We start from the raw sequence: 12,330 nt of genomic DNA on the forward strand, positions 1-12,330 counted from the left end.
CATAGAATCTTTCAAGATTGCAACTGGAGGCTTGAATTTATCCTTGAGTCATTTCAGTTTAAGTTATGATGAGTGTGTTCTTCCCTGTGGTAATCTATTTTTTAAGTCTTTACCCATTTCACTACCATATTTGGCTGTGTCTTTCAGAGCTGACCTTTAAAATGTTCTATTCAGCTCTCTGACTTCATCTTCCATTTGCTTTAGCTACTCTATGATTAAGAGCACATTTCAGAATCTCTTCTGACATCTACTTTGATCTTTTCTTTATTCCTGTCTTTTTAATAACCATTATTTTCTACATGAATGATGGTCTGGATGGCCTCACACAGCTCATCAGCTTTCCCCCATATTGTTCAATGCATCAAATTAGTTCTTGAATTGTTCTAAATTTTAGGTGGCATAGACTCAAGGTCATATTTTGGCTCTTGTAGACTTGTTTTAGTTTTCTTTTGCTTTATCCTGAACTTACATATGAGCAATTGATGGTCTGTTCCACAGTTGGATCCTGGTCTTGTTTTAGCTGTTAACATTGAGCTTCTCTATCCTTCTCCATTGTGTCTTCCCACATACATAGTCAATTTGATTTCTGTGCATTTCATTTGGGTAAGTGCATGTGTATGGTAGGTAGTCTTTTGTGTTGTTGAAAAATGATATTTTCTATGAACAAACTACTGGTTTTGAAAAATTCTACCATGAAGTCTTCCACTTTATTTCTATTACCAAATCCATATTTTCTGACTACCATTCCCATTTTTCTAACTTTTGCATTGCCATAACCAATAATTATCACTGCATTTTGATGGCATGTTTGATTAATCTCTGACTGAGTCATTGCTAGAATTCTTCCATCTTTTCCATCCCTAGCTTTTGTGCTTGGTGCATAAAATTGAATAATAGTTGCATTGATTGGATTTACCTGAAGACAGATAGAGCTAATCCTGTCACAGACAGCATTTACCTCATGGTGAATTTTACAGGATTCTTTCTAACAAACAATGCCGAGTCATTGTTCTAGATTGTGTCATTCCTGGAGTAGCAAATCATACGATTTTCTGATTCAAAACGGCCAGTACCAGTCCATTTAGCGTCACTAATGCCTAGGAAATCAATTTTTATGTGTCCCATTTCATTTTGACCCCTTCCAATTTTACTGGATTCATACTTCACACATCTCGAGTTCTGGTTATTAAAAGATTTTTGCATCCGTTTCTCCTTTCCTTGAATTGTGCTAAATCCCTCAAATGATCCTGAAGGTTCCCCTCCCACAGATTCGACTCAACTCTGGTCTCCGTGTTTGACTCCCCTCCAGAAATCAAATCCTCTTTAGTCACATTTTGAGTGCCCTGGGGCCAAGGGGTCCATCTGCCAGCAGTAGCTCTGATAATGTTCTCCTTCCATTGTTTAGCCTTTCCATATCTGATAATGTTTCAGTGATGTGCATAAGATTTTCAGGGGCTTCTTCCTCTGAGTGGACAGCTGAGTTCTTTGTCATTTGTTCTTAGTGTGGAAGCTCCTGAACTGAACCGTGCTTACTTTGGCCTGCCGAGCTGGCCATGGAAAACCCAGGGACAAAGCTTCTAGCATACCAGGCCCAGGCATGCCAATCTGGCAGACAAAGGATGGCTCACGTGAGATAATGAGCATGTGGGGAGCAGTTCCTGGGAAAGGACGCAGCGCTTAGTAAAATGGGTCAGAGAAAAAGAGGAAGTTTCTCAACGAGGTGTATTTGCATCCTTGATACTACAATGGGCACAAATATAACAATTGTGGAAATGATGAACGATTATTCCATATTTTCTTTCATTGGGTTGTTATAAATTGGAATGAACTCAATGGCACTAACAACAACCATAACAGCTGATACAGCTGCGTGACCTGAACGAGACCACAATAGCATCTCTTTGACAGAATAGGAGAATAATGTGGGCCCAAACTCAATATTTAAAAAAAAGAAAGAAGAAATGAATTTTATTTTTGCTTGAAAGATACTAATGGGAGGGGAAGTGGGGCAGGGGCAGGGAGAAGCGGGGTGGAGAGAAATCGAGTGGATGGTATTGGGGGAACAGGGCACTAACCCACCCGGGGGAGAGTATTGGTTGTGTCCCCACAGAACTGGAACATGCATACGGACCCCACCATGACACGCCAAACCAGGAGGGCAACGTAAAGTGCGGAGGAATACACAAAGAGACTTGACCATACGCCGGCCCCAACCAGAATTAGGCCAACCTCCACCAATCAATGGAATACCACAGAAAATGAAAATAGATCGTGTGGTGTGGGAAAGGAACTGACCTACCACACCACACCCAGAAGGAAGCTGAAGCAAAGGAAGGAGGAAGAACGGAGCAGAGCACACCTGGGCCACCAAGCTCAGAGGACGAAACTCGAAGGGGTCAATGTACAGAGAGGATCATATAGCCGGCCCCATGGCAAGATGCAACATCCTGAACTGACCCATGGGCTTACATGGGACAGCACCTGAGACCCAGTGGGGCATGTGCGACTGAGCTGACCCCACCACACTGAGGCAAAACACTGGGGGTGTGCAATGGAGCAGTGGCGGAAGCAGAGCAAGGAAGTCCCAAGGGAGTATAAAGGATGGACTTGGGGACCAGGATGTGGCACCCCATCAGACTCATCCGGAAAACACTCATAAATGTCAATAAACAGACCTCGAACTACTAACAGGTTTTTTTTTGCTGTCTTTTTGTTTTGTTTTTTCTTGTAAATTTTGTATGTTAGTGGCTTTTTTGCCTATCAGCGTGTCAGTGTTGCTGCTGTCAAAGCCATGTTCTTATGTGCCACTTGGGTGCTGTCAAAGCCATCTGCATTTGTATGCACATATTACTATATCAGCAGGTCCACCTAGATATGATAGGCTAGACAAACAATGAGTGAAGAAAATAACGGGACCAACGGTCCCAAAGGGACATGAGAGCCTGGGAGGTAGAGGAAAGAAGGTGTCACCCAACACAGGGACAAGGGAAAAGCGAGCGGTTCAAAACCAGTGCCAGGGAGGGGAAGGGAGGCCTGGTAGGGAGTTACCAAAGGCAAGGTAACTGAGAGGAATTACTGAAACCAGAATGAAGGCTGCACATGGTAGTGGGACAGGAGGAAAGCAAAAGGAAATAGAGGAAAGGAATAGGAAGCAAAGGGCATACAGAGAAGCCTAAATACAAGCATGTACACATGTAAATATATTTATGAATATGGGGGAAATAGACCTATGTACATATATTTATAGGTTCAGTAGTAGGGTAGCAGGTGGACATTGGGCCTCCTCGCATATACTTCCTCAATACAATAGCACCTTGCCCAGCTAAACGGTCACTCTATGATACCCACCTTCCCGACATGAAAACTGAAGACAGATGTGTGTATAAGCAAACGTGATGAAGAAAGCTGATGGTACCCGGCTATCAAAGAGATATAGCATCTGGGTTCTTAAAGGCTTGAAGGCTTGAAGGCAAGTAGCCATCTAGCTCAGAAGCAACAAAGTCCAAAGAGAAGAAGCACACAGCCTAAGTGAATACAAAGTGTTGAACGGACCAGGTAGCAGACACCAAAGAACAAAAACCATCATTGTGTGATCACCTTCCCCACATAAACGCTGAAGACGAATGTGTGCATAAGCAAGTGTGGTGAAGAAGGCTGATGGTATTCGGATATTGAGAGATATAGCATCGGGGGACTTAAAGGCTTGAAAGTTAACAAGTGGCCATCTAGTCCAGAAGTTACAAAGCCCACACGGAAGCAGCGCACACCAACATGTGTGATCATGAAGTGCCGAGAGGACCAGGTTTCAAACAACAAAGGCAGATGGGGAAAAAAAATCACATCACCGTGAATGAGGGTAATGAGTGATGGGGACCCAATGCCCATCTGTAGACAGCTGGAAATCCCTTGCAGAAGGGTAGTGGGGAGGAGATGAGTCACTCAGGGTTCAGTGTAGCAACAATAAAACTCAAAACCTTCCTCTAGTTCTTGAATGCTTCCTCCCCTCCCAATTATGATCCCAAGTCTACCTTGCGGACCTGGTTAGACCAGAGGCTGCACAGCGGTGCAGTAGGGATCTGGAAACACGGGGAATCTAGGACGGATGAAGCCCTCAACACCAGCGGTGGGAGTGACGACACTGGGAGGGAATGGGGTGTAGAAAGGGAGAACCGATCTCGGGGATCTACGTGTAACCTCTTCTCTGGGAGATGGGCAATGGGAAGGTGGGTGAGGGGAGACGCCGGGCAGTGTAAGATAAGATAAAATAATAATTTATAAACTATTAATGGTTCATGGGGGAGGGGGGAGCGGGGAGGGAGGGAGAGGGTAAAGAAGGAAAACGAGCTGATTCCAGGAACCCAAGTGGAAGGCGAATTTTGAGAATGAGGAGGGCAATGAATGTATGTATGGGCAGACATGAGCAAATGGACAGCAAAGCTCAGAAATGGAAATAAAGTTCAGAAATTCAGAAGGAATAAAAAGAAGAAAAATTACAATGACTAACAGGGATTTTGAAATGGTATGCGTGCTTCTATGGTGTAAGAATTTCAATAAATGGCATGAAACAAATTGTGTTTGAACTGTCGTATGCAAAATTCATTTTACTCTGTAACCTTCACCCAAATCATGGTTTATTTGTTTTGCTTTTTAAATAAGGGGAAAAAATAAGAGTAGTAAGGCTGCACCTTTTAAAGATGAAAAACACATGAGATCTAGAAAAACATGACAACTCTGTTAAGGTCCAGCTTTCACAGCTTTCGTCATTCGGTGCATCACTGCCACCGTGTAGACGTGAGTTAAATTCCTAACTATGTTTCACAAAATCCTAGCCTTCCTGATACAATAATATTTTCAATATTTATATTATAAACGGCTCATTGGATTTACTGTACATCTACCTTTGACATCCCAGAGTAAGTTGGGATTTTTCTCAAGACGAGGAAGCAGTTTTGAAAACTGCTAAGAGGGAAATTGAGCTTGGAAAACAAGAAGACTGGGACAGTGGAAAAGTCCTGAAATAGGCTGAAATCAATCAGAATAAACCACTGGACTTGCTGTTGCTGAATACAGCATTTCACCCAAGTCCTTCAATCCTAGAATAAAAGCCTTTCTCTTTTGAGCAGAGCTCTGGAAAATAGCACCCTTTCTCTTTTCTATTTTAAAATTCCTGATGCTTTTGATGTTCTTAGCTTGATGCCTTGATGATAATGTTCTGAATTCATAGCACCTTTCAAGTGTAAGTACTTTACAAATGCTATGGGAGGCTCACTCACCAAAGACTACGCTACCTAGCTGAAGCGGTTAGAGATTTAAACAGGCAGGAGGCAGCTGGAAATTGACCTGAAGGCCAGGGGTACAATTTCATTTCTACAGAAAAATGTCCTGGGAGTGCCTGTGACCTCAAGAGGTCAAGATTTTAGCTTTGCATCTCTTTTCAAAGGCTACTTGTGACTCTCTAGGGCCCTCCTGGGGCCATGGTCTTTGTACAGAAAAAGGCAAGGATTTCATTAATAGAATCACTAACTACTCCTCACCTGGGACTATATCACAGAACCTTTACCACAGTTTATCTGTGAAAGCTGACCTAGTCACAGTGCAAGGAAATGTTGCTTCAGGTAGAATTTGTAGTACATTGGGATTATATGCCTTTCTTCAATCTCTGATCAAATGGTAGACTTTTCCCCTTCTTAAAGGAACTTTCCTGAATTTTTCCATAAAGATGATGTGATTTTTTTTCGTCTGCTGGAACTTTGAGTGGCAGCCTTTTATTTACAATTGGTCTCTCACAATTTTAATATTACATCCTTAGTTTTAGTTATCCTCATGTATTCAAATATTTATCTTTCCTCTAGAGACAAAAGAATCCTGGGAAGTGGGTTCTGTGTTTATAGTAACAGTATTTTTTCCCATAATTTTTCAAATGAAAGACAATATACTAACAGAGGAAATTTGTGATGATCTGTGAAATCTCTCTTTCAGCTCTGATGAAGCCTTCAGGAAAGTCCATTGGAATCACCGCACAGACACGGGCTGCCCCCACTCCATTTATGCTGCGTTTGTGGCGGTGCTTGAAGCTTGCTTCCTTTGGAAACTGGTTCTATGTGTACATGGTCCGTGATTCGAGCTGTTTCAGAGTCTACAAGAGAATTCTAGTCACATTCTATTCATAGTCAATTTTCTTTTCTGAACTGCCCTGTCCAGCCGTGCCAACCTTCAGAAAAGGCAGTAACTACCAAGCAGACATCCGATTGACTTCGCTCCGACTTTAAGTGTCATTGTGCTCCCTCTGTGAACTACGTCACTTAGTTTGCTTGAAAACCAGGAACCATGTTTAGCACTGGGCAATCAGTCAAGAATTAAGCTAAATTCTCAGAATCAATTTAAGGCAGTGCCCAGAATATTGTCAAGCACTTTCTTCGCAAAATACAGGGACAGATGCCAAAGCTAAATCTCAATGTAAAGATTAAGTTGAAAGTTTAATTTCCTCATATTTTGTTTTGTATTATCCAAAATCATTGTCCAAGCACTTAGTACCATGACTGACATATAGTCGGCACTCAGTAAATATACTGACTTAATGAATGAATAGTCCACATCCATTATGTTGTTCCAGGTTAGTATTCACTGAACTCAGCTTTTTATATGGCCCATTGATGTATAAGTATCCACTCTAATTATATCCCTTAATCACTCCTCCACAATAAACTAAGGTTTCCCTGTCAATCTGATTATCATCATCTCAGTGAAACATCCCTTCCTAACCTTGAGCATATCCTCAGCAATGTCTCTGATCTCCACTACTACTGATGAACCCTCTACAAGCTGATGTTTACGCTTCATCAACAATAGTGTGTTAAAATGAATGAGTTTATGAATGAATTCATTTAGGGAACCGATTACAAGGATCTACATGGGACTTCCTCCCTGGGGGATGGACAACAGAAAAGTGGGTGAAGGGAGACGTGACAGTGCAAGATATGACAAAAATAATAATTTATAAATTATCAAGGGCTCATGAGGGAGGGGGGAACAGAGAAGGAGGGGAAAAAAGAGGACCTGATGCCAAGGGCTTAAGTGGAGAGCAAATGTTTTGAGAATGATGAGGGTAATGAATGTACAGATGTGCCTTACACAATTGATGTATGGTATGGATTGTGATAAGAGGTGTATGGGCCCCTAATAAAATGTTTTTTTTAAAATAATCTGGTGATGAGAAGACTGAGTAAAAATTTAAGAAAAGTCCATCAAAATACACAGCAGCGATGTCAAGTTTTCGAAATGGATTAGAAATGTTCACAACGGCCTGTCAATTAATAAGAAACCTTACAAATGGCCCAACGCGCAGCAGTTTGACATTTTCATCACCAGTCTGGCATTTTCAATTCAGCCGTCGGAGACTTTTAAAGTCACTGCGTTCATCCTCGTAAGCACTTAATAGCCATTTTATTCATGTTTCTCTTTCAGGCAATAAGTCGAATATTCAAACGCTTATGTTAAAAGGACTCCGCCCATCTCCACTGATAGGAAATGGCTTCACAGCTTTGCACTTGGCAGTTAACTAGGTACAATTTTTTTATTTTCATAAGTATTGCATTAGGCCCCCTAAACATATGTGTGCCTTTCCTTATCTTTCTTTTTCTCTCGGCAAAGTCTTCAAGATGGACATTTTTCAGGGTGATCAGAGGCATTGCACTCAGCGTCTCTCTGCCACAGCACCTTGGAGGAGCGCCTCCTCATTTGACCCCACTGGATTCTTCCCAACGCAAGATTGAATGGTTAGCCAGTGGCTGAAACAAGATTCAAACTTGGCATTCTGGTTCTCTCACTACACAGTCTCTCTAGGCTTCAAAGCAGCCTCTGTACAAAGATAAGCCTATTTGTGAGGATGGAAAATAACACATTTTTTTCTACACTTTTTCCTTAATAGAAGTATTTCTGGTAGCTCTTATTAAGTTTACATTTTTTAAAAAAATTCTCCTACCTTTGCTGCAATTGTTTTATTTTCTTACCTCAGCTCCTGAGGCAAACTTAATATCAGTATTGAAAGGAGAATATATATAAAATTGATTTGGACAAACTAGAATACTTGAAGTTGAAAGAGATCCTTGACATTTACATAAATATGAACTTGAGATTATCTACCCACTCATTAATCATCCTAATAACAGCCTTTATTTACTCTGAACTTACTATGGAATAAATATCACATTCATTTATAAATATATATACATATGTAATTTCTTTAATTATTAAACTAATTTAGTGGAGTGTATGCTAGGTTTATTTTACAGATAAACTGAAGGTTAGGGTCAAATATCTAGTAAATGTTAAAATTGGTTCATATGCTCATACTCTCATTATATTGACTATTTTGTTCATTTTCAATCTTTTGGCAGTTTTTTAATTTCAACTTGGGGCCTATGGGTATCTGGGGGTAGGGTGGGCAAAGAGAGATTGGGTAGTTGTCTGTTTGTATCAGGATTACTTTGCATTAAATCTATCCCCTACTGGTAGTTTTTTCATTATCAGGGAAAAAGGACATATTTCCCCATTATTCAGGTTCACATAGCACTGTATTTCAGAATGCAAACTACCTAATGTGTATCCCTTTTCCTCTCTAGTCAGTGTCCACTTCTCCTTTCGGGAGAAAACTTCAGTTGAGTACTAAATTGTATTTCCTTTCTGTTAATATTCCTGTTAAGCTTGAGTAGCTAAGTTCAAAGTACAGGAAACAGCTTAAGATGCTGGCTTTTCTGATGAAAGGATGGAGATGGAAGCGAAAGAGCTGCAGGAGCCAGAGCTGGTGAGGAGCAGTCCAGACAGTAAAGCCTGGAATCCGGAATCTGACGGCTTGGCGATGCTTTCTGTGTTGGTTCATTTAGCTCAGATTTACCATGACGCGACCCTACAAAGGAATTCAGAATGATGTAGTGCTCCAATATTTAGAGAGCGTATTTCCTCCACCTTGTTTATCAAAAGGATATTTCCATTTGCAGAGTTCTTTTACCTCTATTTCTTCTGTTTTCTTATATTTTCCAGGAGGAAAACATGGTTATATTTTCTTAGCAAGTTTATACACATTTTTATTCTTAGGAAACACAATAGGAAGCAATTCTAAAAGAGTTCATAAAAGAATGCATGGATATGTTGTGGTTCCTTTACAATGGTTATAGTCAAATTAAAATCACCATTTCACCATAAATAGAAAACAAAATAAACTCTCTGCTACCAATACCACCATGTTAAACCTCTAATTATTTCTCACTGAACAAGGGCAATAATTATCTCATTCATTTTGGAGCTCTTACTTCCACCCTTTCATGTATTTTTAAAATAAATTATTCATTTTAATTATTATTTCAAGCTTAGAGTATATTTGCAAGCATAGTACAATGACCTCTGGTTATCTTTATTCTGATTCACTAATTGCTTGCATTTTGTCCCATTTCCTTTATCATTATTTTCTCTCCTGAATCATTTCAATATTTACTTTCCAAAAGCAAGTTTACTTACATTTACTTGTATGCCTATGATATAATGATCACAATCAGAGATTGTAACATTGACCCAATATTATAATATATAATCCATATTCAAATTTATTGATTTTTCTGATAGTGTTCTTGATAGTGGGAAGGAGATGAGGTTTTCTACTCTCCTAAAAAGTTAGTCTTGGAATTGACTCCAGGAGAGTGACTTTGCTATTTGGCTGGTTTCTTTATAGGGATTTACTTATTCTGGACTAGGATCTGATCGCGATTCATGAGTTTTTAGCTTTTTTATTTCTGTAATCTCCCTTAATATGAGTTTCACAGATTTTCCTTGTCTTTCTTGCTTTTAATATTATTCCCATGTACTAAACCCAAACAAAACTTGTCACCAAGCAAGTTGTGGCTCGAGATAACCCCTGTCTTTCAGAACTGTGTTGGGCTCCACAGAGTTTCCGATGGCTGGGACCTACCCAAAGGAAGCAGGAGGACTTTCTGCTGCGACACCTGCGCATGGATCAGGCAGCGACTCTGGGAGCGTGCGCAGCTGAGCACTCAGCAGCTTGTGCTACCCAGGTCTCCTCCACTCTCACACGTTCAGATGTCTGTCTTTCTTGAGGTGCTTTTTTAATCTTCTAATATTTCAATTGAATATCATTTTGTTTTCAATAGTGAATCCTTCAACTACATACCTTGACATCAACTGATTATTTTTAACAGGGTTTCAATAGTCATATGGTAAATGTTTCAATGTTAAACATGAAACACGTCTAAGTTTTTTAAAATTATATGAATGAATGGGTTGTATTTCTCTCATTGTACTTATTCAATCTGTGTGCTGAGCAAACAATCAGAGAGACTGAATTATATGAAGCAGAATGCTCCAGCATCAGGATTGGAGGAAGGTCTACTAATGACCTGCCAAATGCAATTGGCTCACCGTTGCTTGTAGAAACTGAGAACTTGAAGCCCTTGTTATGTTTCCCCACTATGTGATAGACCTAAAAGGTGCCACTTAGACACAGATACCCTTTTCAACTACGTGAGCAGTGTTTGTACATGTGGATCCTGTCAGATGGAATACACAAGAAAGCGTTCCACTACATCTGTGGAAAGATATTAAAGATAAGCACAATATTATCAGCCAAACAAAGTCAGGAGCCAACTGTGGAACTTATTATCCATCAGTCATGTTGAAACTGAAGAAAATTAATATATGTCCACAGGGGCCCAAATACAACTTTGAGTATATATATTATAGAACTCTGTGGGCAAAATAGTGAACAATTCAGGAAGATATTGGAAGTATCACACAGAGTCATTCTATCAGGAATCATTATCTACAATCAGCCACTTCTGGAGATAGCAGATGATCAGGAATTAATGGTAATAAAGGTTCGAGATGCACTGAAGGCATCGTTGATGAACACCAAGGCGTCAGGGATCGATAAAACACTAATAGGAAAGCTTCACTTGATACGAAGACATTTGGAAGACAGCTACCTGGCCAACTCACTGGAGGAGATCTATCTTTGCTCCTATTTTAAAATACAGTGCCCTACCACAAGGCCCAGATTATTGATCAGTAGAAACAATATCATTTACAATTAAAAGAAAAAATGGTTGTAGCAATGCATGCACTGTGGATTGCCACAAATATGAGCTGGATCCGGAAGCACAGGCGGAGTAAAGGATGTCATTGTCAACATCAAATGATTCTTGGCTGAAGTCAGAGGATGCCAAAGGGTGTCTAATTATGTTTTATATGCTATGCAACGGTTTTGTGACTGATGAACTATGGATAATACTGTGAAGAATAGGAATTGCAGAACACATGCCAATGATGCTCCGTTGGGCCTGAACGCATTGACAACAGGCAGTAGTTTGAACAGAACACAGAGATTCTGCATTTCAGAAAATGATGAGTGTCTTTTTGTAGGACTAAGCCTGAGAGTTAAATATTTCGTGTGCTCATAATTTACATATAATTAATTTCATCCTAGTATAGTACTGGTCGGGAAGATGTGGTATTAGGGAAGCAAATGATTTAAGAGTTTAAGAAACGTGATCACACAGTAGAGGGAACGAGATGATTGTGAGGATTAAGGATAAATTTAGAAGTTAAACAACCCGGGCTTCATTTCATTCCAGCACATTCAAACAATTTCAGATACAGCAAGTCTTCTAAATTCCCTTAACTTTTGTGTCATCCAACTCTAAAGTAACCAAAACAAACCCAGGACCATCAAGTTGTTTCTGATTCATAGAAAGCCTGTAGGGCAGAGTAGACCTTGCCCAAAAGGTTTCCAATGTGGCAAATCTTCCTGAGGAGCAAACTGCCACATCTTTTTCACAAAGGTCCCTGGTAGGTCCCACTTTCTTAAACCAGTGGTAGAGTGCTTACACCACTTGTACCAGCAAAGCCCATTATAAAACAGTGATAACAATATTTTCCTCAGGGCCTTGCTGTGGAATACAGTGAAATAGTTTGCATGGGACCTAACCCATGAGCTAGGTGGGATAAGATACAAAGATATTCCATAAGAGAACGCGTGTCTGTTTAAAAGACTATGCCTGATAGAAAAATACTTTATGTGCCCATAACGTCATATACATTAATTTTAATGTAGCCTCATAGCATCCTGTCATATGATAGTCATTCCCTACTAAATATTTATTGAAATAGTACCATCTTTCTACTGATTTTTAGAGTTTTGTTATATTAACTATATAAACTCAGTTTTATATGTTATGATTATTTCTTCAATTTGTCTTTGTATGCATACTCACACTTTAATTTACTCTAATCTATCATATATTCCATTTTTAATATTGAGTTTAT

The 12,330-nt window shown here is 39.8% G+C and overlaps 1 protein-coding gene across 1 annotated transcript in view; it reads left to right on the forward strand.

Annotated features, from left to right (window-relative positions):
• Window positions 1-12,330, forward strand: part of TNNI3K (TNNI3 interacting kinase) — a 305,113-nt gene that overhangs the window by 23,120 nt on the left and 269,663 nt on the right. Inside the window, 3 exon segments of the mRNA XM_075537291.1 lie at window positions 5,980-6,023; window positions 6,026-6,064; window positions 7,465-7,562. Of these exon segments, the coding sequence (XP_075393406.1) occupies window positions 5,980-6,023; window positions 6,026-6,064; window positions 7,465-7,562 (181 nt within the window).

This window comes from Tenrec ecaudatus, chromosome 1 (genome assembly GCF_050624435.1).
Source record: "Tenrec ecaudatus isolate mTenEca1 chromosome 1, mTenEca1.hap1, whole genome shotgun sequence".
In the NCBI taxonomy this organism is placed as follows: domain Eukaryota; kingdom Metazoa; phylum Chordata; class Mammalia; order Afrosoricida; family Tenrecidae; genus Tenrec; species Tenrec ecaudatus.